Consider the following 26,876-nt stretch of genomic DNA (forward strand, 5'->3'; position numbering starts at 1 on the left):
ATCAAATAAATGCAAAATGTAAAGCAAAGGAACTCAAATCTATGGCCCCTGATAGCTCCGACTTACTCGTCTCAGTGTCAGCTGCTATTTGTCTTCAGTAGGAATTTTTCTATCAAGAAAAAAGTATTTATAATATGCTTGTTGTGTGTGAGGCTCTGCTGAATGAGAGCAAAATCTAAGCCCCTGCCTTGACAAAGTATACATACTACTGCTTAAAACCCAAGCTTACTCTTCACATAATATTTCTTAGAGTTAACCCCAAAGTTCAACTCTTCTTGAAGTCCCAAGGATATATGTGAAAGCTTACAGACTGTCAATCTTTGAATTGACCTAACCACTCTCCAGCCAAAGGCAAGTGTTGAGGGGTCAGTTTTGCCTATACTTCTGAGCAGCTCCTGACCTCAACTCAAAACTGAAGCTCAGTTCCTGCAATTGGGTCCTGTCCACCAACGGGACATGGAGCAAAAAAGGGGACTGAGATTCCCATTATTCAGCAAACTATTTCTCATGACCCCACAGCAATGTGTCCCCTTGCAAATTTTATATGTGACGGCAATCTCCTTAGCCACTGGGCTGCTTCTGGAGGGCAGTGTAATACAAAACGGAAACTGTTTACATCTTGTAAGTTCAGCTAAGAAACCTCTAATTGTCAGTCAACTTGTAGCTGCTGAATGCAACAGCTTTTCAAAAGAATTAGACCTGGTCTTAAATGATTTCAAATTTCATACATTTTTCTACAATGATACACTACAAACATAATACAATACCTTCTTCTACAATTAAAGCAGCACAAAACAATAAGAGTTGGCTATTACTTTTGAGACTGTTTCTTTTCTTTAGTGAGAAATAAAAACATACCATTTTATTGCTGCCAATTGCTCAATTATTCAGAAAAAATGTTCTCAATTTCTTAAGCTTTAGAGAAAAAAGTCTCATTTCTTTTCCAGTGCAGTGATATGTATTATATATGAATATGACTAGGCAGCTAAAGGTTACCCAGGGGATAGAACTACTTTCTAAATCCAGGAATGAATCCCCTTAACAATGAGAAGAGCATCATTTTGTTATTTTTTTTCTAATATACAATTTCTTGCTAAATCTGCCAAGTGTTAAAAGCATTAATCAACCTCTTCACTTTAACACATGGCATTATAATTGAACATCTAATATCAGGGGACAATAAATCTTTTCAACATAAGGAGAGAGTGAATTTAGAACAAGAAAACAGAAAACAATATATGAGAAAAAAAGAAAGGAGGTAGGACGAAAAAAGCATAGAGGAAAGGGAAAAAAGCAGAAAAAGAGAAAGAACAGGTATTAAGAAGCAAACATGGGGCTGGGGGGGTGAGATAAAAAAGTACAGGAAATAGCAAAATGGAAGAAAATAGGAAAAAATAAGATAAAGGAGGAAAATATAAAATGACCAATAGAACATACTAATTTAAAATGCACTCAACTTCAAATTTATGACACATACTGTGATTTATTCCCCTAAAGGAAAAGAGAGTTGTATCTGAGTTTTTTAATTTACTAGGATATTAAGAGATGCCTATCTTTAATTTCAGTTAGAACCTGCTGTTCACTTAAGTGTCCCCTTAACACAGAAAAATCAAGAGACACAAAGATAAATTTACCTCAGTAAAGAAATACTCCCGCAGTTTTTTTTAATTTTAAACATATTTATTTATTATTGTATTACTGTATTATTTTATTTGGCAGGAGGGGAGAGGTAATTAGGTTTATTTATTTTTAGAGGAGGTACTGGGGATTGAACCCAGGACCTCGTGCATGCTAAGCATTCACTCTACCACTTGAACTATACCCTCCCCCTGCTCCCACAGTTTTGATATTGATATGACCTGCATGAATTAATGCAGGGAAGCTATATGTGCACTAAATTGCTCTGTCTGACACCAGTGAAACATTCTAGTTAATTTCACCAAATGTCCTCAGGAAAAAAAGGTAAAAATAACAGAGTGAAAAAGAGAACAAAATCAAATATACATGGCTATTGTATCCAAAATGCAATGCAAACAGTGATGTCAAAGAAAGCATATTAACATATTTTATTCTGAAGGACAAATCAAAACCCTGAATATAGAGTTTAAAAGTTAAGTAAAAACTGACCAAAAGAGCTTAGTAAAATTTGAAAAGTATAAGGTAAGTTGGGTAAGATACCACAGTGAATTAAGATTTGCTGATTTTATAAATCACTTACTATTAGATTTTGCTTAGCAAAGTGCAGTTCACGTATAATATAATACAAGCTTGCAACTACAGAGCAGATATCAGCCCGGTATCTGTCTGAGAAGAGCTCGATGCCAGGGAGAAGCTGAGTGATTTCATACTGAGCATAGCAACGTTCAGCTTTGGGGTGTGGAAGTGTGGTTCTCAGCAAACCCTGAAGATGAAAAAAGTGGAAATAAAGAGCTAGAAACTGCATCTGCAACAATGAGACAGAAAAATAAGTACATGTATTACTTCACAAAGTGCTTAGCATATGCCTAGCACACTGTGCCTGTTAATAAGTGATACTTATTAATATTCTCATCACTATAGGTACCAAATGCTATTATCACTCAAGACAGGCCTTTCAAATTCCATGGTAGTTGGATACTTATTATTTTCAGAAAAATTATCATTATATTAAGTTATCATTTACTAAGGGTCAATTTTGTGTTGGACACTCTTGGTAAATTGTTTGAAAATAGTATCTCATTTAGTTCTCATTCAACCTATCACTGGAAGGAAGGATTATTATCTCACAAGTGATACAACTGAGGCTTAAACAATTAACTTATATGAGGTTACACAGCTAATGGTGGCGAAAAGAAGATTCAAAATCATTTCTATTTAACTCAAAAATCTATGTTCATTCCACTATACCAACCTCTAAGCAGAGGAGAGAAAAAATTATTTCAGAAGTCTAAATCAAGCAGAGGTAATTCCAAATTTTTAACTGAATTAAGTTAAAAGGTGATTTGCTTAATTTGATCAATATTTCTTAGATAATTTGTATGACCAAGGTTGTGTTAGATGTTGAGAAGCAAGACGAAAATACAAATGCAAACTGTACACTTAGGAGTGCTTCTTATGTTATCTTAAGTAATTAACAGTTCTTGATAACAAGTGCATCATAAATTTATTTTAAGGCATATATCAGGAAAGAATTTCAATCAGATTTCTCACTAAACTTAAAAGATTCCTACTCTAAAGTACCATGTGATTGTTTAATTTTTAACTTGACAGATCTGTTTTAAAATCATGAAAAGAATGAACAGGTTTTGACAATAAATTCTACCAGCTAGTTTTGATTTTAGGTGTAGTGTTACTAAGAAATGATGTGACACTTAAGCAAAAAAGTAAATATTTTTCAGAATTACTTATTTTCTAAAACATAAAGAGCATTATCTTCAAGAACAAGGAATACTGGAAGAAAGTAAAGAGACAGAATAAAACAAAATGAATCAGATTCCGATTATCATTCCCTTTGCATCCTTGACTCTTCCACTTCCTCCCTTTGAAGCCCAGGCAAGAGGTGTATGGAACAAAGGAAAACTGCCATCTGTCCACTCAGAGCAGCCTTTCCCAAAGATATTATCCATCCAGATTTCATGAGCTATCAGACTTCTCTGATACACAGAACAAGGGTGTCCCATCCTTCAAAGTAAACAGAACCTTTCGGAGATTGCAGAGGCCCCTGGCTACTTCCTGAACCTCAGAATGTCTTGTACTTCAGATAAAAGCTCCTTTCTTCTTCAGTGAAGTCAAACTCAAATCCTAAGAATGGCAACACTCTACTTCTGTAGTCTTTAACTTATTTCTTGCTCTCATCATATGATATACTTGACATCACACAACTGAGCAAAACTTTATTTAAGAGATGAGGCAACATAAGGCAACCCTTTAGGGTCAGTTAGACTGGCTTCACCGCGCATCAGCAACATGACGTTAGGAAGGACAGAAGTCTCAGTTTCCTCATCTGTAAAATTCCTCCTTCTGCAGCAGAGACCAGAAAAGGGACCCTGTGGAATATTAAGGGTGAAAATGCCACAGGGGTTCAACCATCGAAGGCGAGATGGGCTTAAGATACTTAATCAAGGTTCATGCTACTTTCCTACCTGTGAGTTTTATGAATATGACAGAATACTGTACTTTTTTCTTTTTTACTGACTGAATGGCCATGCTACTGTGGAAAGATATATGTAAAGTGTTACCTGAAAGAGTAACGCAGACAAAAGGCAACAGTTGAATCTCTTTTCAACGTCCAATGTCTTAATAAACCTAAGTAAGTATAAGAAAAGTAAACTGATTCATAGATAACATTCCAAAAATATTTTTATATAAATACATCTCTAATATTCATAGATTTTCCAAAATTAAAAGTTATCGTGATTCTGAAAGTGCTACATACTCATAAGAGCTAGACCAGAGAGAAACAGAAAAAGTAAAACGAAAAATCACCTATAGTCCTACCACCTAAACATGATTACTGGTAACACTGTGGACAATTTCCTTCTAGCTTTTCTTCTATATATAATTATATACATGCACTGTCACATTAAGACTAAAATTATACAATACGTATTATTTTACAAACAAATTTTCCATTCTTGGATATAATGAATTACACCATTATTTTATAGAGCTTTAAATTTTTATCACATGCATGTATCACAATATACAAATACTCATCCCCATTTTGGTTTTCTCCAACACTAAGATAATAAACATTGTTATGTCTACTTGAGTGTTTTTTCTACCAGTTCCACTGGATAAATCCCTAGTAGTAAAACTCTGGGGAAAAAGAGGTGCACAATTTTAAAGCTTTTGATGAGTACTATTACATCATTTCCTCCCAAAGATTGCAACCATGTGTTTTCTCACCAGCAGTATATTATGGATCTATTGACAATATTAAGGCTTTCCACCTGAGGTTAAGATAATGTCTCTGTTTACTACTATCTCATTTTATGTCCCTGAGAAGAGTTTTGAGTTTTCTTTACATGGGTCTTGAAACTCACATTTGTAACTAGAAACCATGTTACGTTCTTCTAAGCTTTATTTGATAAAACCAGTGGGCTTCACTATATTAATAACAACATCAATCTGAGTTCAGCTTCTCTATGCGGTGCTCTGGCCTTCTGAGCAGTGGGGAGAAGGGCTTCCTCTCAGGGAGGCTCCCACGACAGCCAAAGCCCCCTGAGTATCATGTATCCTGTGGAAGTCAGACTTCAGCTGGGTAACTAGGAACTGGCTTTCTGTTGATTAAAAATCACTTGGTAAAAACTTCAGAGGCTAAGAAGCTGAGGTGTCCTCTGGCAGGAAAGCTTTAGCTGTTCTTTTCAAGCTGTGAACCTTCCCCAGTTTTTCTACTCTCTGCTGCCAAGTTCCACTTGGTCATAAAGTCAGATTTGAATGAGGATTGTGTGTGTTGTGTGTAAGAAAGAACTCCTTTCCAGGAGTGCAAAAAAACCAAATTTTGTAACAGAGTTTTTAAAAATACCTTTAATGTTTAATACTTTATAAGTGGTAATTCCTTACTTCCCCTGCCCAAATGCTAATTTTCTGAAAACAGGTGATTATTAACTAGGGAAAGTTATTACTTATAAAAAATTTTCTCTACAGGTCAAAATACTATGCAGGCTGTTGCCTACCACACCCTATAGGTAAGCTAAGAATGTGCCTAGAGAAGTGAAGGAAACCGGGACCTCTGCTCTCGTCAGAATTTCAGAATTTCTTACGTTAATCAAGCAGTTAAGATACTGCAAGCGCTAACTAGTATAAGACGCTGTGACAGACTTTCACATGTCACGTGCGCTAGGCTGAAAATGGTCCCCTCAAAACATAGCAGCCTAACCCCTCAAACCTATGAAGATGTTATCTTATACAGTTTTTTTTTAAAAAAAAAAAAACCTTGCAGATGTGATTAAATTAAGGGCCTTGCGATGGGGAGAGTATTCTGGATTATCGAGGTGAGCTCGATGTAATCACACTGGTCCTTGTGAGAGAAAGGCAGAGGAGGAGATGTGAGGATGGAAGCAGAGAGGAGAAGGAGACAGGAAGAAGACAGGCTGTTGGTCCTGAAGACAGATGATGGGGCCATGAGCTGAAGAGTGCAGGAAGCCCCTGGAAGCTGGGAAAGGCAAGGACGGAGACTCCACTAGAGCCTCGAGAGGGAGCCCGCCAACACTTCCGGCCTCCATCAACTGTAAGATAACATACTGGCCACTAAATCGTGGTACTTTGTTACACCAGCAATAGGAAACTCATACAGTATGTGTTATGGGCTAAATTACCTGCCCAATGCACCCCTGAAATTCACATGTTGGAAGTTCTAACCCCTGGAAATCCATAATGTGCCTGGACTTTGGAGGCAGGGCCTTTAAAGAGGTCATTAGGGTAAAATGAGGTCATGAGGGTGGGCCCTAACCCAGAAGGACTGCTCTCCTTAGGAGAAGAGAAGACTAGGACCAGACACACACAGGAGGAAGACCACATGAGGACGCAGTGAGGAGACCACCACCTACACGCAGGGAGGGAGACCTCAGAAGAAACCAGCCCTGCCAGCTCGGGCTTCAAGCCTCCAGAATTGAGAGACAATAACTTTCTCACAAATTGGTACTTCCTTCTGGCAGCTCTAGGTGTCTCAAGTGTGTCATGTAATTCTTGTGACCACAGATTCAGATGAGAACACTGAGGCTCAGAGAGGATGACTGACTTGCCGAGGGCCCCAGACTTTTGGGGAGGCTCCTAAATTGGGCTCAAGTCGGCCTGCCTCCACACTCTTGATTCTTGTTCACACACCAACTGCTCACTCCCACATTCACTCACTTGACAGGTAGCTGTGGAATGCTATCTCCATGCTAGGCACTCAGGATACACTGGTGAACAGAGCAAAGACCTATGCCTGTGTGGAGCTCACATTCCAGGGGGGAGATGTTATAGGAGGAGGAGGAGTGGGCCGTAAGCAACAAACACCATGAAGAAGAAAACTGTATAACCCTGCATGGTACGGACACTGCTCCCAGGAACCCAGTGTGTAACGCTGGTGGTCCACATGGCCCAGGGGGGCCGCCCACAAGGGGAAGCCCACCCAGTGCACAGATCACCCCGTCGTCACACTCACTGTGCTATCTTTGCTGATATCACCGCTCCTTGCAAACACCCCCAAATGCCAACTTTCGACAGAAATTCCTCACTGTAGTCTTTGGAACCTGAAGGTGAACAGCTGTTGGTAGCACTGGTGGGGGAGGTGCCAAACTCCTTCCATGTGTGAAGCACGTCTTGTTTCCTAAATATGTCATCAAGAGCTTGACTCCAACATTTAAAAGCAGCCCTAAAACATAAACAGAGCATCAAGCAGGATGTTTTCTGAGATCTGTATTATTCAATCCAACTTCCAAAGGGGGAAAGTAAATGCTCTGAAGAAACATTTTGATTAAAATGTTAGAGAATGAATCTATGCCATGTATTACTCATAACCATTTCTCTCAGGTAGCATTTGATGAATAAAACGCAGCAATGGAATATTTACCAAGGAACTAAAATTTATTAAAGATAGTTTTTTTCACAATTAAAATTTTCTTTCAAACAAAAAAAGTTCTCCTTGTTCAACTGACTCCTAAAAAATCTACCTTTTCTTTTCTGCGAAGATGAGAAGATTTCCAAGTTCATGCAATGCCTGAACGTTAAGGCTTCTTTGATTGCTGGTCTGGAGAACATCTGTATTTTTAATCAAGTGAAAGAACAAATGTCAGTCCCTGGAAACTGTTTCCTTTATATTTGCAAGAATATTTTAAATGGCATTACACCTTAACTGTGCAGATAAGCAAACTCCGAGCTAATAGAGCCTTTAAATGTCACATGATATAGATACAGAGAGAGAGCAAACGACGTATTTGAATGAAGAACAGTGGGAGACTGGGTCTAATGGGCAGGGAAAATGAAGAAAGTAGAATAAGAGGAAGGCAGGTAGAGTTGGTGAAGGAGAGACATTCAGAAAAAGAGCACATGGAAGAAAGGGCTGGGTATACACGGAAGTGTCATGTGTGGCTGGAGTATGTTTTTGGGGAGGGTGAAGGAGGAGGTAGTGGTAAGACTATGGGGGAATCTGAATGTCATGTGGAGAAATGTGGATGCTATTCTATAGCAGATGGGAGGCCTCGAACAGTTTGTTTTTTGAGCAGGGATGTGACAAGATCAAAGCATATTAGATTCTTCCTTTATCCAAATGCAAAAAAGCCCACCTTTAATATCACCTGTATCTGTTGTTGTTTTCTGATGAATGCAACCATTCAAGGATGTGTAGCCAAAAACCCCAACAACTATGGCAATAGTTTCTAATGAGGGCAGCACTGTCCCCGAGATGGTATTTTAGAAACCTGAGGAAGGGTTTTATTGGCTGTCACCATGGGACCTCTGCTGGTATCTCCTAGATGAAGACCTGAGACATGGAATGGACTGCAATGCACAGAACCTTTCCCACAGTGAGGAAGAAGGTGAGAAACCTGTTTATAATTATTAGAGTCTAACATCTAACTTCATCGTACGCAATGAAAGGGCATTTTTGCATGTTTTCAAAATGCTCTGAGTTTTCCAGAAATGCAACCGCTGTAATGTTTTATTTTGTTCCAAAGTTACCTTGAGTTGCTAATTTAGAAAATCAGGTCACCAAAAATAACGACGCTGACGGTACTTGAGCCATCAATACACATGTATCAGTCTGCTGTCATAGCTGCCACATTCACGTGTGTCCTGTACACCCTACGTACGACAGACGATCATCTGACTGCTGCTCTATTCCTCTGGAGCCTAAGCACTTACATACTAACAAATAGTTTTTTTTATTATAAAGTGATTTCATTTTATTTAGTCTTCATTTTATATTTACAGCTTCATATTGATTTTTAAAAAATAATGTGTGTAGGAAGAATGGATTAAATATAAATTTTATTTTGGGGACTAAAGGGGGAATTACAAAATGTCTTATAAAAAACATTGGGTCTACAGCATGGGTTGAATATATACTGCTGAATTTGTAGAAAAGCCAAATCAAGTGGAAAGGAAAGGAAAATGGAATCAGCTGGGGCAGAGCAAAAGAACGTAACAGTGGCCACATCTCAACAAACGGCTCATAGATTCAGTTAAAGTGGGATGAACAGAAGGGTGCCTAGAATCTCACAATGGTGACAGCTAGGCTGGGAAAATGGGTGACGGGAGGGGCTGGCAGCACCTTCTCTAAACACTGCTCTGTCTCTGCCTACAAGAGTGTGATAGATTTTATGTTCAAGCGCTTTCATCCTACTTTTAAAGATAACATTTCAGTTACTATAGAGCAAAGGGAACTATACTGAGTATCTTGTAATAAAAACACATAATGGAAAATAATCTGAAAATATGTAACTCAGTCACTTTGCTATATACCTGAAACTAACACAATATGGGAAATCAACCGCACCTCAATTTTAAAAAATTAATTAAAATATTTTTTAAAAAGATAACATTTCAGGACCAAATGCAATCTCAACATTAACATGGAAGATCGTACTGAAAATGAACACATAATGAATAAATCTTACTAATAGTTTCATAGTAAGAAGAAATTACGAGTCCGAGCTGTGAAGAGGGAAGTTTGCTTTTCTCCACTGAGCTGAAAACTCTGAAGTGTTCCTGAAAAAGGTTGGGGGGGGTCGGCCTGTGCATCTCTTCGGTCCCCAGGCAAAACTCCACCTTTCCGGTAGTAAATTTTAAATTGTTCATTCCTCCTTTGTCTCCTAAATTTATGAAAAAAATTTAAAAGAAATTTTAAAATGGAGAGAGAAGGGAAGTTGATGAGGAGGAAAAACGTAGAAGAGATGGAAAAGGAGAAGGAAGGAGAGATTTTGCACAGAGCCGAGACTCTGCGGCAGTTTGGGGGACACTGTTTCCTTACACCTAGTACCTTGACTCCTTTCTGAAGAGTCCGGGTGTGTGGGTCGATGTGCTCAACACTCACGTTAGTTCAAAAAGAGCAGTGCAGAGGGGCAGTGTGCCGGGAAGTAAATGCTGAGACAATGCTTTGCTCCTCGTGGGGATCAGTGGAAGCTGCACAGTTTGGGTTCAACTTTTTTTTTTAAGAGTTTCCAACAGTAAAGATGTTAGTTTGCCTCTGGGGCAGAGACCTCTGGGAGAGAAGCAACATACAGGTAGTTCTGACCCGAGGAGGGAAAAATAGGAAAGAACCCGTTTCTTTCTAAGATCAGAGAACACACAGGAAAAAAAGGAAAAATATTCTAGGGGAAGTAGTCAAAAGCCGCAGAGAGAGAAAAGCTAATATGGATTGAAGTCTATAGCCCGAGGACTGGGGAGAAACTGCTGAAAATATCTCGGTATCAGGTGAAGTTCAGATTGAGGTGGCATGAACCATTCTTAGGAATTGTATGTGCTTTTTAAATTCATACCCTTAACCACTGTTAATGCACACCATATTTGACGTAGGTTTTAACGTGCTATGGAGAGACAATTTAATGTAATGTGAGTCTGTGGACAATACAACCAAAAACTGTGGGTACATATTGTAGCAAGTGGTTTTTTGGGGAAGAAGGGGCAGCAACAACAGCAAATACATATGTACCTACATACACATACTTATATGCATGCATACTTATATACAGATGTACTTGTATACAGACACACATATATACATACATACTTGTATCCACACATAAATAAAGCTGCTGTCAGTGGTTGTAAACAACAAATGGTCAAATTTCTAAAACATCAGTCCAGGAAATATTAGTATCATAGGTAGACATTTAAATCTATTTTAATAATTCTAAAATACAGTTATTTTAAATTTATTAACTTAAGTTTATTCTTTATGCTTATTCTTATTTTTTCTGATAAATTTGAATACCAAGGATCATAAACATAAAATTAGGATTTTAACAAATTTTAAATAACCTAAATATAGGTAATTTGGGATTTTCCTAGCCTATATTTGAGTACCCTCTTCCTCTCTGCAGTAACCACTTAACCACTCAAATTCTTGCTTTGACTGAGTTTACAAATCAATAGATTTTGAGAAGAGAGAAAGCAAATGTCATGTAACCAAGGATAGCAAATATCTTGTTTTAAGCTAAAAGAAATCTCTAAGATCAAAATCTATGGTATTAATAAGAAGCTTTGTTGATGTATATGTAAAAGTACACCCATTTCTTTGACATTGATAAAGTATTTTAGTAAAAGATTTTAGTTAATTCAGTACGAATCAATTCACCTACTTATAAAAATAAAACAAGACTGTAGCATCATACTTGCAGAGCAAATGGTTAAGAACATAGAGGTACAGAATCAAAAATGAACAAATATTGTTTCCGTATCTACTCTACTACATAAAAGCAGATGAGTGAGACAGCACTCTGGGTGGAATAAAGTGTGAGGAAAAGAGGTGCGATCCACTAGGCAAGAAGAAAGTGGAAGGCGGCAGGCGGCGGGCCTGGAAGTGGGGAAGGGGGCAGGACGTGGTAGGCCTGCGGGGCGGTACTGCACATCAGCAAAGAGGAAGGGGTACAGAGCAAGGACAGTCACCCTCCATTTCTGGGGTGCAGAACCATGGATACGGGGGGAAGGGGGTGGGGGTTGAGGGGAGGCTAACTGTAAGGGACATGTATATCTGTGACTGTTGGTATCTGCAGGGGGTCCTGGAATCAACTCCCCACAGATGCCCGGGAATGGCTGTAGTTTACCTTGGGTCTGTGCAAGAAATAACGAAAGCAACTTTCTGCTGTGTCGGATTGATCTGTTATGATATTTGGATTTTTCCAAGGTCTCTCTAAAACATCTCAAAGTGTCTGTCACATCCACGGGCACGCAGACGAGCTCTTTGGCTTTGCTGTATTCTGAAAGGAAAGAGAAGAGTGACGTTAAGGATGAAATATTGCAGCAAGCCAACAAGCAGCAAAAGACTTCCTAACTCAGAGAATTTCTTGGTCCCAAACTAAAGCTGCTAAATTCAAAGCCCCCAGGTCTGCAGCAGGTGTTTCAACATTCAGATCAATTTTTGGGGGGATACATTTGACAGTTCTTTTTTTAAAAAAAGAAAACTTAGAAAACTTCTGATTCGTATGAAATGCAAATAACTTTAGATCTTGCCAATTTTCCTTATGAAGCCTCCTACTTTTTCTTTCGCTGATCATAAAAGATGAAGTAATCCACTCCTTTTCAGAAGCCTCTTCAAAGCCAAGGTGCCTCGGGAAACAGACGAAAGGAGGAAACAAAGAAGCTTGGAGATGGGCAACTGCTCTTTTAAGAGCAGGAGAAGACAGCTTTCTAATACTGGAGGATGCAGGGAAAGGAAGATGCGGTCATTAACAGGTATGGAACTGAAAAGCAGTCCTGAAAAATGGACAGGAAGGGGAGATGTTGCTGAAAGGTGCTGAAGGTCTTTGGAGAGGAAGTGGTGGTCCCGAGTTAGGCTGCAGACCTGCTGTATACACCATGAAGCCGGCGTACAAGAAAGAAGAAATGTCAGGTTGAATAACACAGGAATTTACCTCTTCAACAAGTTGAACAGGTCCAACACCGCATCTAAAGTCTGAGGTCTCGACAGTGCAGCACCTTGCTAGGGAACAGGGCTACAAGAGGGTAAGAGGCATGACCTTTGCCCTCGAGAAGCTCACAGTCTAGCTGAAGCATTCTAACACTGGATTATGAGAATCACCCTTACAGAGAGAATCTGGGTACATGCTAAAATGAGGGAAAGAAAGAAGAGAGAGATCAGTGGAGTGGGGGAAAGGACAAGCAAGAAAGATTTTGCAGGAGAGCAGATATGCCAGCTGTGTCTCAGAGGATGGGGAAGATTTGATCAGGAAGAAAGAGGCAAGTGGTTTTAGATAGTTACATTAAGAATAGCTGACGCTGATTGAGCATTTATACTATGCCAGTAACTATTCTAAATAACTATTGTGATAGTCTCATTGAATCCTGGCAACAATCATAAGAGGTACGTCCTCATGCTACAGATGAGGAAAATCAGGCATAAAGTCTGGTAGCTTCCCTGGGGTCACAGAACTAGTTTGTGCAAGGAGAGGGTGGAAGAAGGAAGAAGGGTGGTGATTTGGGACACAATATGACATGGTCAGTCCTTCTGAACCAAGAAGGGTTTTCCAGAAGCCTGAAGCCCTAACTGAGTAAGTGACCTTCATCCTCTTTAATGGGGAACCAAGCAAGGGTTTTGAGCAGGATCTGAGCACAAAGAGATCAATATTTTAGGAAGAGTTACCCAACAAATGTATACACAGTAGACAGCAATAGAAAGAGGCTGGTGGCTATGACATTACAACACAGACTTTGTTATGATTGTAACTTGACTAAGGTGGTAGCAATGGAAACAAGGCAGGGACACAGAAAACGTTCCATTGTTAGTAGCGTCAGGGGAGTGGTTAACTGGCTATATGACCTCTTCCTCATCTTCCAGGGCCAATAACATTGCTTCCTACCTCAGTGGGAATAAATGGAAGCAATTCAAAGGGATTTTATGAAAGCCTAGTCCACCATGTCCACCCAGCCCCCAGACTTGTGCCCATCTACACCTCAAGGCCATCACTCCAGCAATTCTCCTTGTCTCTCCAAATCATCAAGTTTCCCCTCTGCTGAATCATTCCCAAAAGCACATTTTGGGTTTTTCTACCTTAAAAAATTTAAAAATAAAAAAATTTCTTATTCATTGAAGTATTATTTACAATAGCCAAGACATGGAAACAACTTAAGTGTCCACTGACAGATGAGTGTACAGAGAAAATGTGGTATACACCCAATGGAATATTACTCAGCCATAAAAAGAAGGAAATCCTGCCATTTGTGACAACATGGATGAAACCTGAGAGCATCATGTTAACTGAAATTAATCAGGCAGAGAAAGACGAGTACTGTATGATCTCACTTATATGAAGAATCTAAAAAAAATTAAAAAGAAGAGATTGGTGGTTGCCAAAGGCAGGGGATGGGGTGGTGGGCAAAATGGGTAAAGAGGTGGTCAAAAGGTACAAATGTCCAATTATCAGATAAATAAATTCTGAAGCTGTAGTGTATAGCATGGTGACTATATCCAAATTTCTATAAAAGAAAAAAAAATATTAAAAAAAAACCACCTCTCTCTTGACCCTACCTTCCCCTCAAGCCACCATTTTACAACAGAACTCCTCAAAAAATTCTATTTCATTGTCCCCCATTCTCTCTTGAGCTCACTTAAATCAGGCTTTCCCTCATCATTTCACCCCCAGGAGCTTTGCACAGCTAAACCTAGGGTTCAATTTTTAGACTTTTTCTCACTTAAATTTTCAATAGCATTTGGCCCAGTTGACACCACCTTCCTCCTTGAAATACTTTCTTCACGTGGGTTAAAGGTCCTTTTCCAGCCTCACTGAACACGCCTTTTTAGTCCTCTTTGCTAATTCATCCTCATCAAGCCAACCTCTTAATACTGGAAAACCCCAGGGCTCAGTCCTTAGACTGCTTCTCTTTTCTTCTTAACTAACATTCACCCCCTTTATGACCTCATCTAGTTGCATGGATCTGGATATCCAGATGCTGGTGGCTCCCAAATTTACGTCTCTGGTCCCAACTCTCCTGAAGTACAGACTCATCTATCCAAGAGTCTCCTCTGCTGTGCATTTAACAGACATCTCAAATTTAGTAGGTCCCCAATTGATTTACTAATCTTTCCCCCATACCTGCTCCTCCCATAATCTTTCCCCATCTTATTGAAGGATAGTTCTATTTTTCCAGCTGCTCAGGCCAAAAGTGGAAATCATCCTCAATGACTCTTCTTCTCTCATGTCCCAAATCAAATGCACAAATCCTGTAGGCTCCCCTTTGAGAAAATATCCAGAGTGCCACCATCTCTTATCAGGTCTCTCCACTACCACTTCCACTGCATTGCAAGACCTCATCATCTCCTTTTGAATTACTGCAACCACCCTCCTAACCAGTCTCCCTGTGTCCATGCTTGTCACTCTCAACATAGCAACCAGAGGACACCTTTTAAAATGTAAGTTATCGCATGTCACGCCCCTGTCCAAGACCCTCCATTGGCTCCCATATCACCTAGCGCAAACACCAAAGCCCTTGGAGCGACCTCTAAGGCCCAACATGAACAGGCACCCTGTGACCTTACTATTCTGCTCCTCGCCCCCTCCCACACCAGGGCATGCTTCCACCTGAGAGTCTTGGCACCAGTGGTTCTCTTTGGCCTAGAATGTCCTTCCCTCAGATATCCCCAGGTCTTGATTCCTCAGCTCCTTAAGGTTCTTGCTTAACTGTTAACTTCTCAGTGAGGCCTTCTTTGATCGCCCTGTTTAAAATGGTAGCAATGTCTCTTTTCTCCTCAGCACCCATCATCCTCTGACATGCTCTGTGTTTTACCTATTTATTGATTGTCTCTGGCCACTAGAAGCAAGTTCCATGAGGGCAGGGGGTTTTGTCCATTTTGTCCGCTGCTAAAACCCCAGACCTACAGCCATGCCTGTTATGTGGCTCAATAAATATTTGTTATATGAATGAATGGCAGGAGTTTTCAAAGCTAAATGTCTGGGATAAACTTTATTAACAATCACTTCCAAGATCTTAATCTCGATTGATCCTCACAGCACCTTACAAACTAGTAGAGGTACACACCAATCACTCTTTACAAAAGAGAAAAAGTGAACTGGGAGGACATTCTCTTGTCGTAAGCCCTAATAAACAGAGACAGAACCAGTGTTCAAGTCCAGTGCCTCTCCCAGACAGTTTGCTAGAGGGCATCATATTTTGGGTAACAGGCAATGACCTGGTTTGAGACCTGCTAACTGGGGCACAGAGACACTTTGAGAGTAGGACAGGAATAAGCCTAAGAAAAGTTAATGAGAAATGAAGCCTGTTCTGATGGAATGAGTAACACGGGGTCACATTCAGTGGCCAAAGAGACACATCTTTCATTATACCCTAATGTCTAGTAATCCTGGAGGCTCTAGTCAAGCCAGGATCATGGCCAGACTGAGAGAAGCATCCGTCCTCCCAGCAATTTCATTCTTGACACACTTCCCTATCATACATTTAAGAGAATTAAATACTCAAGCCACAGTAGCTCTCATTAACTCCCCAGAGATCTCACTCTTCTGCCCCACCAACTTCACTCCCCTGCCTCCACCATCCTCTTTCCGCTAAGTACGCCCAGTCCTGCATGATCCCTGACAAGGCACGCCCCACTGCCTCCTGCCCCAACCCTTATACACCCTGAAGATTAGAGGTGTCTGCTCTATTACTCCATTTTTCTTGCAAGAATTGATGAGCTTGGCTTTTATTTTTTGATTCTTAGAGGGTGAGACCAGCGAAAGAAGTTAAGCAAGAAAAAAAAGAGGAGGACGCTAGAAGCCCTCACATATTAATATTTCGAGACAGTCAATTACCTTCTCCAGGCCTTCCTTTTAAACATCTGTTAAAGCTGGGGTGGTAATAGTTACCTCCAAGGGTTATTGTTCTAACCTGGGTGTGAAGGGACTGGCATAGATGGAGGCTCACACTGTGACAGTCAGTCACATATTTAAAATATACACGTTGAGCACTTACTGGTACTAGGTGCCATGCTAGGCACTGCGGACGCAGAAGTGGACAAAACAAACACACTCTCTGATCTCACACAGCGTACCTTCTAGAATAAAAATCACAAAGGCATGCAAGTGACTGGGGGTGACAAGAGGGATGGGAGGAAGAGGAGATGTCCACCATCTTTAAAACGTGGGCTCTGAATAAAATCATCCTGCTGCTTTTTATCCAATATATGCTTACAAATCATTCCTGTTTGTTTTTTTTTCCTAAAGTATCTTTCATTTCATTTGTTTTCCTTTTTTCAAGCCCTTGTATACCCTCGTTCTTGTAGTCTAATTAGGGTTCTGCTGCTGTTTTGGTGGCTGTCTGCATGAGATAAATGATGCAAAAAGCAATAAGGAAATATCATTAGCTTTGCAGGCCTCATCCTGCCATCTCCGTCTCAAGGGGTTCCTCTCTGAAAACTTCCACGGGTAATTCAAGAAGCTATTTCTTAGTGCCTTTAAGGCACTAATAGCCTCAACAGTTTGAAATAGGTAAGAGGAAGATGGAGGAAGAGCAGGAGGAGAAACAAAGACTAGATTTACTTTGTCTCTCATTGGACCAAAGTAGACATTAAAATGGAAATGCCAATGATTCCGGACAGATGATGGGTCCACCAAGGAAGGATCTCAGGGAGTGATACAAAATTTGAGCTGCTTTCTACATAGTTGGTCACATAAATCCACATGCCCAGAGGCAGTAATAAAACACACCAGCCAAGGGGTTCAAAATTCCAACACACCTGAAGACTGAATACCCTTCAGAAAACTTAAATACCAACAAGGTCAAAACTCAGAAAGAGACCACAGACAGGATGCAAAAACAGCTACAGTAAAAGGCATATTCATAGAGTTATCTCCCCTATGAAGCTTTTGAACAAGCAGGCAAGTTACTCATCCGTAGGAAAAAAAAATCATCAATAAAGTGAGGTATTCACAGTTCTCCAAATCCTACAGAGACTATACCGAATTACATATGCATTATTAAACAGCTAGAGGGAGAATCTAATGCTGTTAAATAATGAGAACACCAAATGTTCCCAGGCATTGGAGCATTACAGTATCTGTTCTGAAGAATTAGACGTATCAAGCATTACCACCAAATGCTGTTACGCCGAAAGAAAAATCTATGATGTTATAAAGCAGCGATCTGGTGTGGAAATCATCAGGAGTATACTTGGTCTTTTCAAAAATTCTTTTAAGAATCGCAAACATGTCATGGTGACATACGTGGGACTTATCATACTGATGAACATGTTAATGATCTAAATTCAGTATACCGACAAAAAATGAGCATCTTAAAAATTTGCCTAATAAGCCCAAAAGTGTGGGTCAAATTATGCTCCTAGTCACAGAAGTCCTAGAGTTTTATGAAGAGCTATAAGAGGGATGTCAAAATTGTAATGATAATGGCTCAATGTAAAACCTGTAGTCACCACGCAGGATCATCTAAAAATTATGAAACTATCACAGTAAGTCACAATGAAGTATCTGTCTCCCCGTAACTACCGATAGGCAGCAAATTATTTCCTGAGTACTGTAAGTTTAGAAGAGACTCTAACCTGAAAGGGGACAAACGGTAAACAGGCTTTGTAGCTCGGTGGAGCCCATATGGGTTGAGTAATCAGCCAGACCAGGGTTTGAATCATGGTTCCAGTACTTACTAGTAACATTTAATTTTCTTATCTGTAATGTAAGCGTAATAATACATACCTCCTAAGACTGTTCAAATTAAAGAAGATAATGGTTATAAAGAGCTTGGCCCAATAAATTATTACTGCCAATACAATATTTTTTAGATTTATTCAAATATTCCTGCTCTAATGGTTGCTCAAACTGGCTACACTTCCACCACCATTGGGAACCATCCGACGGGATCACTAGAGCCTGAGTCCCCCACCTTGCCTTCTGTCCCAACTTGTATTTCCAAATGTAACTTTAACAACAGCAAGCAAAGTGCTTTCCTGACATACTGCACCCATCTCAGTAATTACCTACAGGGAACACAGGTCTAGAATTTTGCCAGGTATGCTATTCCTATCCCTGAGAGGCTAGTCATTGTTTTGTTAACAAGCATTTTCAACACATTTTTCTCATGTTCATTGCCAGCTTTTTTTAGGATGAAGGAGATAGTATAAATCACACTCTGAGTTGTGGATCCCAAATTGGGAGATCTCCAGAGTTTTAACAGATAAGATGAAGTAAAGGAGAATACCCAAGGAATAATCATACTCTTCGACTGGAACTCATCACATAACTGACCACAGGTAGGTGGTCCTCCCACTGTTCACTGAAGGAGAGGGGACAGTTCGATTTATTACCGGCAGCAAAACCTGCAAGTCCAGGGTCACCAACCTCACTCAACAGGACCCTCTACACTTCTCTGCAGCCCTTCTATCTTCCCTTCTCCATTTTTTCCCAGTGGCCAGTCCACCCTGTCACCCTCTTCCTAAAATCTCCTATCCTATCAACCCTAGCTGAGCCCTCAACCCCCAGCTTCATTAAGAAAATCTCCAGTAGTCGATGAGGACCCCTTCAACGTCTATCATTACCAGCTATAAATTTCCCTGCACTTGGGCCTGTCTCACCTTCCTCTCTGCCCCGGCAGCAGGGGGGTCTCACCCTCTAGTCTAAGGCAAAGTCTCATTTTTCCCATACTCTGCCTTGTTTCTCCTCAAGCTCCTCTCCTGATCAAATATCATTCTCTCCTGTCTCTAAGCTCTCCCTCTCCCCTGGCTATTTTTATTTAATGTAGAAATATGCTCCTCTTCTATTAAAAACAGACACGCAAAAACAAAGTCCTCCTGAGCCCTCTGAGCCCCACAGTTCCTTCTGGCTGCCACTGCCTCTCTCTTCTCTGTCACTGCTAAGCTCGTTGAAAGGTAGCTCTCATCCAATGCCTCCGTGCAGACACAGCTCACCACTGCTGCACCCTCCACTCAAAATACTTCCCCTCCTCTCCCCATCATTTCTTTATAGTTACTCTTGTTAAAGTCACGAAGCCATCATTTGACAAATAAATACTGAGTTCCTCCTATGTATCAAACACTGAGGAAGGCATTTGGATTATATCAATGAGCAAATCAATGGTCCTTGGCCTCAAAGAGCTCACATTTTATCAGGGGAGACAGACTAGTAATCAGTAAGTACAAAAATCCCTCAATTATACAGTAATGATAGGCGCTGATAAGTGCTGCAGAAACAAAATAAATACATTTATTAGAGTAAAGGGAACTGGAAGGAAGCAGGCAGGGTGCAGTTTCATACAGAATGGTCAGGCTAAGCCTCACTGAAAGATGAGATGTGCATGAAGATTTAAAAGAGGTTGGGGGGTATCAGACAGGCATCTAGATGGGGAAGAACATTTCAGGAAGGAGAAACAGTTAGAGCAAGACCCAAAGGCAAGGCTGTCATAGCAAAAAGGCCAGTGACAAGGACCTCCCAAACCCAACAGACAGCCTGTCCTCATCTTAGTGACCTCTCTCCGACCACTGCCTGCTGCGTCTTCTGTGTGCTCTCTCACACCTCGGCCATGTCTGTACCACTCTCATCTCTTGGGCCACGTCCCAATCTCCTTCAGATACTGCTCTTCCTCTGCTTGTTCCTGTGACCATCAGGAGGGCTCTTCACATATTCTACATCTCTTTATCCTCAGGGTACAGAGTAAGATCACACTTCCCTACCTCTTTTGAAGTTAGACACGGCCATGTGACTTTAGCCAACAAAACAGCAGAAGTGACATGTGTCACCTTCAAGTATCAGCTTTAAGAGCCAGCACGTGATTTATACATAAGTCATGAATATAAAATTATAAAATATACAAAGAATATAAAAAACGTTCTTTTTCCTACCTGAAAAATGGAGACAATAACAAACCTATCTCATTAGATGCTTGTAAGCTAAGATTCACAGAGCAGTTTTAAGAGCACCTGATGTCCAATGCATAGTAACAATTCTTTTACTGGGACTATTATAAGAATGAAATAAGATAAGACACGTAAAGTCCTTAGCACAGCATGAAGTATAAGCACATGCGGTCTCGCTTCAAAGGCTGTGCTCCTGACCATTTACTACCTGCCTCTCAGTATAGCTGCCCTAGAAGATAACATGAGTGTTCTGTCTCCTGCCTCCAAAGCAACCATGGAAGCTTGTGTCAAGACAGAGATTCCATCAACCCATGATGAACAGTAGCTCACACCGCAACCTCACTGAACCCAGTAGCGTGGGCAAAAATGAGACATTCCCATGTGCTAAGGCAGTGAAATTTGGGGACTGTTACTGCTGTATAGCCCAGCCCATTTGGACTGACACAGGTTCCAAAGTAAGGCCGTCTTCACGTATATAGGCCACCATAACTCTCCCTGGTGACCTCATACAAGCCCCTGATTTCACCCACTACCAACATACTGGTGACTAAAATCAAATCTCTGCTGAATGCCTCACCAGTATGTCCAGTCATAATCTGGCCCGTTCTACTCAGCGGTCATTCAGACGCCTTGAACTCAGTAATTCCAAAGTAAACTCCTCTGACCTGCCCCTCCTTCAATTCTTTTTAAGAGTAAAAGTATCATATGTATGTAACCAACCAAGCCAGAAGCCAGAGCAACTCAAACTGCTCCCCTGCGCATCCATCCCCCTCCTGTAACAACTACATGTCTTTCCACCCCCTGCTCTTACCTCCTAAGTCCAGCCCCTCCTCGCATCCATAACACACAGTCAGGAGCAGCTGCTCTCCTGCTTCCATGCCATCTCCTCCCAACCTACGTCCCGTGCTGGTGCCAAAGTTTCTTTCAAGAACATATCATTTTCCTTCTTGAAATCCTTGTAACTAGCTCCCCTCAGCTCTCCAGATAAATCTGAATCTCTATACCTTTTAAGACCCTTCATCATCCAACTCCTGACAACCCTTCCAACCTCAGCTTCTGTCTTTTCCTTTTACGTGAGCCCCACTAAATTACGTTGAGTTGCTCAAAAGTGATGTTCGCTGTTTATGGCAGCAGCAGCAGTCACAATATTACAGACCTTATCATTCTACACTATCATCTCTGGTCTATTTATCAGTCTCCTTCTGTGGGCTGTAAACCGGATAACAAATATTTAGTCTCATTCATCTTTATGTTCTCAGGACCTAGTACAGCATTTAACACTAATAGTCAATAAATGTTTGCTGACTGACTGAACAGCTGCCTGACTGACTCAGTAAATGAATGAATGAGTGAATGATTACACACATACACACATACATGCCTAAAATCAATGGAAGAATCCTAACACTTCAGAGGGAAGACTTGCATTTCTTTCCTATGCTGGAAACACAGACACACGAAAAGTGCAATTGAGAGAAGGCATTATTCCCATTTTCATCTTATCCTTTTGCCTCATTCCTACAAGCTGCATGCCAAAACATTCCCAGAGGGCTTACCAACCAACAGCAAAGGAGTCATGATGTTCACATCTTCTCCTGCACTCTTATAAAAAGACATACAACTTAACCTTGGTAATGCCAATAAAAGAACAACCTCTGCTGATTATGGAAATGGAAGTTATTATGGGAGTCAAGACAGGACAAAGAAAATAGCAAAAGGTCAATTTAAAGAGTTCCCAAGTGAGATTAAAAAACAAGGAAAATGTACAAAACGGTCTTTTCCCATGTTTATTTTCCCCATCAATTTCCTTTCCCTCCCTTCTTTTATGTCCCTTCTTTTACAGATTACACGAATAAGAACATGTGCTTTAATCTCCCTTAAGTGACATTTATAGCAACATAAGATGGTAAATACCAAATGGATTATTTTCAGTCAAATAAATCTGCAAAAGAAATTTTGCAAACATTTTAATTATGGAAGACTTAGCATATAGAACACAAAAGCAAACCACGCTTTGAAGAAAACAGAAAGTTTCAAGTGAAAATTCGTTCCAACCTGAATAGATAAGCTTTTTTAGGAAATCCATGCCCTTTCTTGTAGTTCTCACTTCACTGGCTGGTAGATTAATCTTGAGCTGTTTCCCAATGAAATTTCGGCAGGTTATCTTAAAAAACAAAGATGAAAACAAATATTACTTGGATATTTATAGCCAAAAATTTGGCTTACTTGAAATGTTCATCTTATTTTTCATTTGTCAAAAAAAAAAAAAAGAGAGACAGACAGACAGACAGACAGACAAAAAGATGCTTCAAATAAAAGCCCCAGAGTAGCATTTAACTCACGAGAACTTTCTGGGAGAAAAAAGTGGTTACATGATTTTTCATTTCTTTTGTACAGCACAGCTGGAAAAGCATTAGGCAAATTATGTAGAGCAATTAGAATGTGATTTTCTGATATTCTATAAATTCGCATGTCTAAATGTATCTTCCATTATGTACACTGAAACATATTTAAAATAGAGGCTGCTTTTCCCATGGCAGATTTATCCACCCTACTCACAATTAATGCAATTTAAATCTCCCCAGTGAAGTTTTTCAGAACTGACTACCTCTATAGTATTTTTAAAAATATATTTTAACAGATAATTGAGTCCTCAAACTGTAAAATATCTGAAAATAGAACTTTTTTTAGACATAAGGAAATTCTTTCAAAAGGTCCAAGATCCTGTTATTTCCATTTCTCCACTCCCACCCGCTGAACTAACCTACTGCTCAAAACACAACCCTCCCAAACTTCAGTCTGATGTAGATACTTTTCCTTTAGTGTCCCTTGTAGGTGCTCCTACAATGAGATGTAAACGCAGTCTAAGAAGGCCTTATATTTAGCAAAGCCTAGAAAAGATGAGGGAAAAATCAATGTGGGTACTGGTGAAGGGGGAGCATTCCAAGCAGGGAACCAGCATAGACCCTAAGGTAGGGTCTTCTCAAAGAACAGAAAGACAGAGAAGCTGAAACTAGCAGGAGAGGGGTAGAGAGAAGTTACTGGTGATTAAGTTACTGGGGGTTAAGTGACATGGGGCATTAAGTCCATGACAAGGATGTTCATTTTAACTCAGTCAGATGGGAGGCCACTGTAGGGTTTAAAGGGGAGGAATGTCATGGTCTGACAGGTCATTCTATATGCTGTTGAGAACAGACTATACACTGGAGGCAGGGGTTCAAGGAGGTTGGAAGCCAGAAAACTAATTAGGAAGTCATTGCATTAATCCAAGCAGACATAACAGTAGCTTGGATCAGAGCAGGAGCAGGTGGAGGCAGTGATAAGTGTTCAGATTCTGAATAGATTCTGAAGGGAGAGAATTTGGTAACCAGTTTGAAGTGGGATGTAAAAGCAAGAGAGGAGTCAGGGATGTCTCCAAGGTGTCTGGCCTGAGCAGCTAGGAGGATGGGGTTGTCATCAATTGAAGTGGGAAAGACCTGGCAGAACGTGTTTGTTTGAGATGTACCAAATTGGACAAGTGTCTTAAATATCTAAGAGATGATGTTGATAAGGCAGTGTGATGGTTTTTTTTTTTTTTTGATGAGTCAGTTAAGGCTATATTATGAGGATGAGAGGAAGGGAAGCATCCATTTCATAGCATACACACACCTCAAACCAGCTATTCAATCAAACACTATTCTAGGTGCTACTGTGAAGCAATTCTGCAGATACTAATTCAAGTCTCTAATAAATGAACTTTAAACTAGGAAGATTATCTTAGGTGGGCCTGACCTAATCAGGTGAGTCCTTGACCTGCTGGAGGTCTTCAGACTCCAAACTCCAAAGAGCATCCAGGTATACAACTGCCCTCTCCTCACTGGATCCTCCCTCACCAACTGCCTATGGATAACAGCTTCTGCCACACCTGTAGGGTTCCTTCTTGTTCATGATTCTGACTGCCTACTCAACAGATTTTAAACTTGCTCAGCCAGCCCCCATTATCATATAAGCCAATTCCTTGTAATAAATCTTGACAGATAGATAAATAGATAGGCAGACAGACAATTCTTACTAGTTTTGCTCTTCTGATCGAACCTTGACTGATATAAGCAGTTAGATATGTCAGCATAGAATTCAGAAGAAAGGTCTGGACCAGAGATGTCATTTTGATGGCCATCATCATGAAGATGTTACACAGAGCCACAGACTGAATTAACTCATCATGGGAGAATATGTGGATAGAGAAGACAGGAGGACTGAGAACAGAGTGTTGGGATATACTAACACAGAGACACTGGGGAGAGGAGGAATAGGCAAACAAGAGGACTCAGGAGAAGCAGCCCCTTCTTTTTCTCCCTCGCTCGTCTGCTACACTGTGGTATCAGGGCCTTCCTCCTGTCCCGGGCCTGAGTCTTTGCCCTTGTTCCTCCTTGGGCTGGATCGCTCTTTCCCACTGTATGGCTGGCCCCTCCTCACCAAGTGCTACCATCTCTGAGAGGCCTTCCTGATCACCTTCGCTCAACTTTCCACTCCCACCCCAGCCTGTCTCTGTCCCATTGACTTATTTTATTTTCTTCAGAGAATTTATGATGATCATAAATCTTTTTATTTATCTGTTTACCTGTTTATCATCTGGCCCTACCTCCACCACTCTGAAATAAACCTCCATAAAGCAAGAACTCAGACTGTATTCTCTCTAGGTAAAATACGCAGGAGGTGAGAATTTGCCAAGGCCATAAGGAATCTTTGTGAGGAGGAGGAAACGCAGTCCTCGCTGGGTGGCTTGCAACCCCCCAAGCACATGGACTGGTGTGTGGGGCAGCGACCGGATCAGCCCTGCCGTATGACAGGGCCCTTGAACAGGACAAAGACTACACAACTGAATGCAGTGGTCCTAATATTAGGTAGTCAATACACATTTATTAAATTAATAAATGAGATTATTTACTTATCTCTTTTCTCCCCCTAACTTAAAGCTGCACCATGACGTCCATGGCCCTTAGGCACTTTTGCCTTCATGGGCCCACTGCTCCATCAAAAAATATTACAAATTATGTTTTATGACTGCATTGGTATCAACATAAATATGTGAATTATAAAAATCTAAATATTTTCTTTGACCTAAAAGTTACTTTTTTCCTCTTATTTTAACAGAAATTAAAACATTTAGTGGCCCCTAAAAAAGCACTGTGGCCCTTGCCACTGTCCCCACTGTGCCTAATGGGTAAATCAGCCCTGAGCTGAATATAAATTCCTTGAATAAAAGGACTTAATTTTTGTTTACCTTGTGTCTGGAAAACACTGGCACAGAGCAGACAGTCAATAATTGCTGACTTGAATGATAAATGCCTAAGTGAAAACAGTAACATTTATCTGATTCCTAAACCTTGCTATTTATATGTGCACTAATAAGAAATCACAACTACATGAATAATAAGGCCAAACTTACCTTCTGATCATATTCAGTCTCGTATCTTACACAAGGTTGCTGGGTAGTATCTGGGCCCTTGAGCTTGGATATTCGCAGAAGCAGCTGGCGCTGTGCATACACCAGGAGTGGTGTCACTTGCTCTGTGTATCTCTCACTAGACAAGAGTAAAAATATATTAAATAGAAACATTATTAGAAACCCATTTTCCAATGAAGTCACCTGGCACTGTTAACTACCCTTATGCCGTTACTTACTGTGAAATCGTATTAAACTGAATGGCAAGTGATACTAGAGTTTCCCATTTTTCTACTTGATAGAGAAGTTCCAGAGATTTTAATACAAAATCATGGATCCATTTCAAATCAACCACATTTACATCATCCAGAGGATGCTCAAAAGTAAGGCTAGAACCACCGTTATCATATTTAATATTTCCGTAGCAACTTGGAACACTGAATTCTCCTTTTTCTTCAATAATCTGTAAGTAGCACATTGAAAAATAAATTGTGCAATTTCAGATATTACTACACGTTTTTTCTGAACACTGAATGTGTAGATTAAAAATATAACATAGAAAAGAAATGAACAGAAAAAAATGTTTAATCTTTTTATTATGCAAATCAAAGCTTGATAATACTATCCAACAGAACTTCTGTGATGACAGAAATGTGCTACATGTGTGCTATTCAATACAGTGGCCACTAAACATATGTGGATACTGAGCTGTTGAAGTAACTAGTGCAGCCGAATTTTTAATTTTATTTAATTTTAATTAATTTAAGCTTAAATGTAAATAGATACATACGACTAGTCATTACCGTAGTAGCACAGACTGAGGACTATACTTTCCAGTACATAGTCACTATTTAAGTAAGGATATTAAACCAATAAATAAGGTAAAGTTTTGAGGAAAAACAATGTTTAGTATATACAAATAATTAAGTTTCCCTCATACTCTGGTTACAGTCATTTTGTAGAATAATATGTCAAATT

At 40.1% G+C, this 26,876-nt stretch overlaps 1 protein-coding gene across 1 annotated transcript in view; it reads right to left on the minus strand.

Moving 5' to 3' along the window:
• CFAP54 (cilia and flagella associated protein 54) overlaps positions 1–26,876 on the minus strand; it is a 243,457-nt gene that overhangs the window by 99,846 nt on the left and 116,735 nt on the right. Inside the window, 9 exon segments of the mRNA XM_032493588.1 lie at positions 2,219–2,401; positions 4,218–4,284; positions 7,130–7,339; positions 7,638–7,725; positions 9,582–9,776; positions 11,730–11,882; positions 22,529–22,637; positions 25,902–26,037; positions 26,138–26,361. Of these exon segments, the coding sequence (XP_032349479.1) occupies positions 2,219–2,401; positions 4,218–4,284; positions 7,130–7,339; positions 7,638–7,725; positions 9,582–9,776; positions 11,730–11,882; positions 22,529–22,637; positions 25,902–26,037; positions 26,138–26,361 (1,365 nt within the window).

Source organism: Camelus ferus, chromosome 12, assembly GCF_009834535.1.
Source record: "Camelus ferus isolate YT-003-E chromosome 12, BCGSAC_Cfer_1.0, whole genome shotgun sequence".
NCBI classification, from domain to species: Eukaryota; Metazoa; Chordata; class Mammalia; order Artiodactyla; family Camelidae; genus Camelus; species Camelus ferus.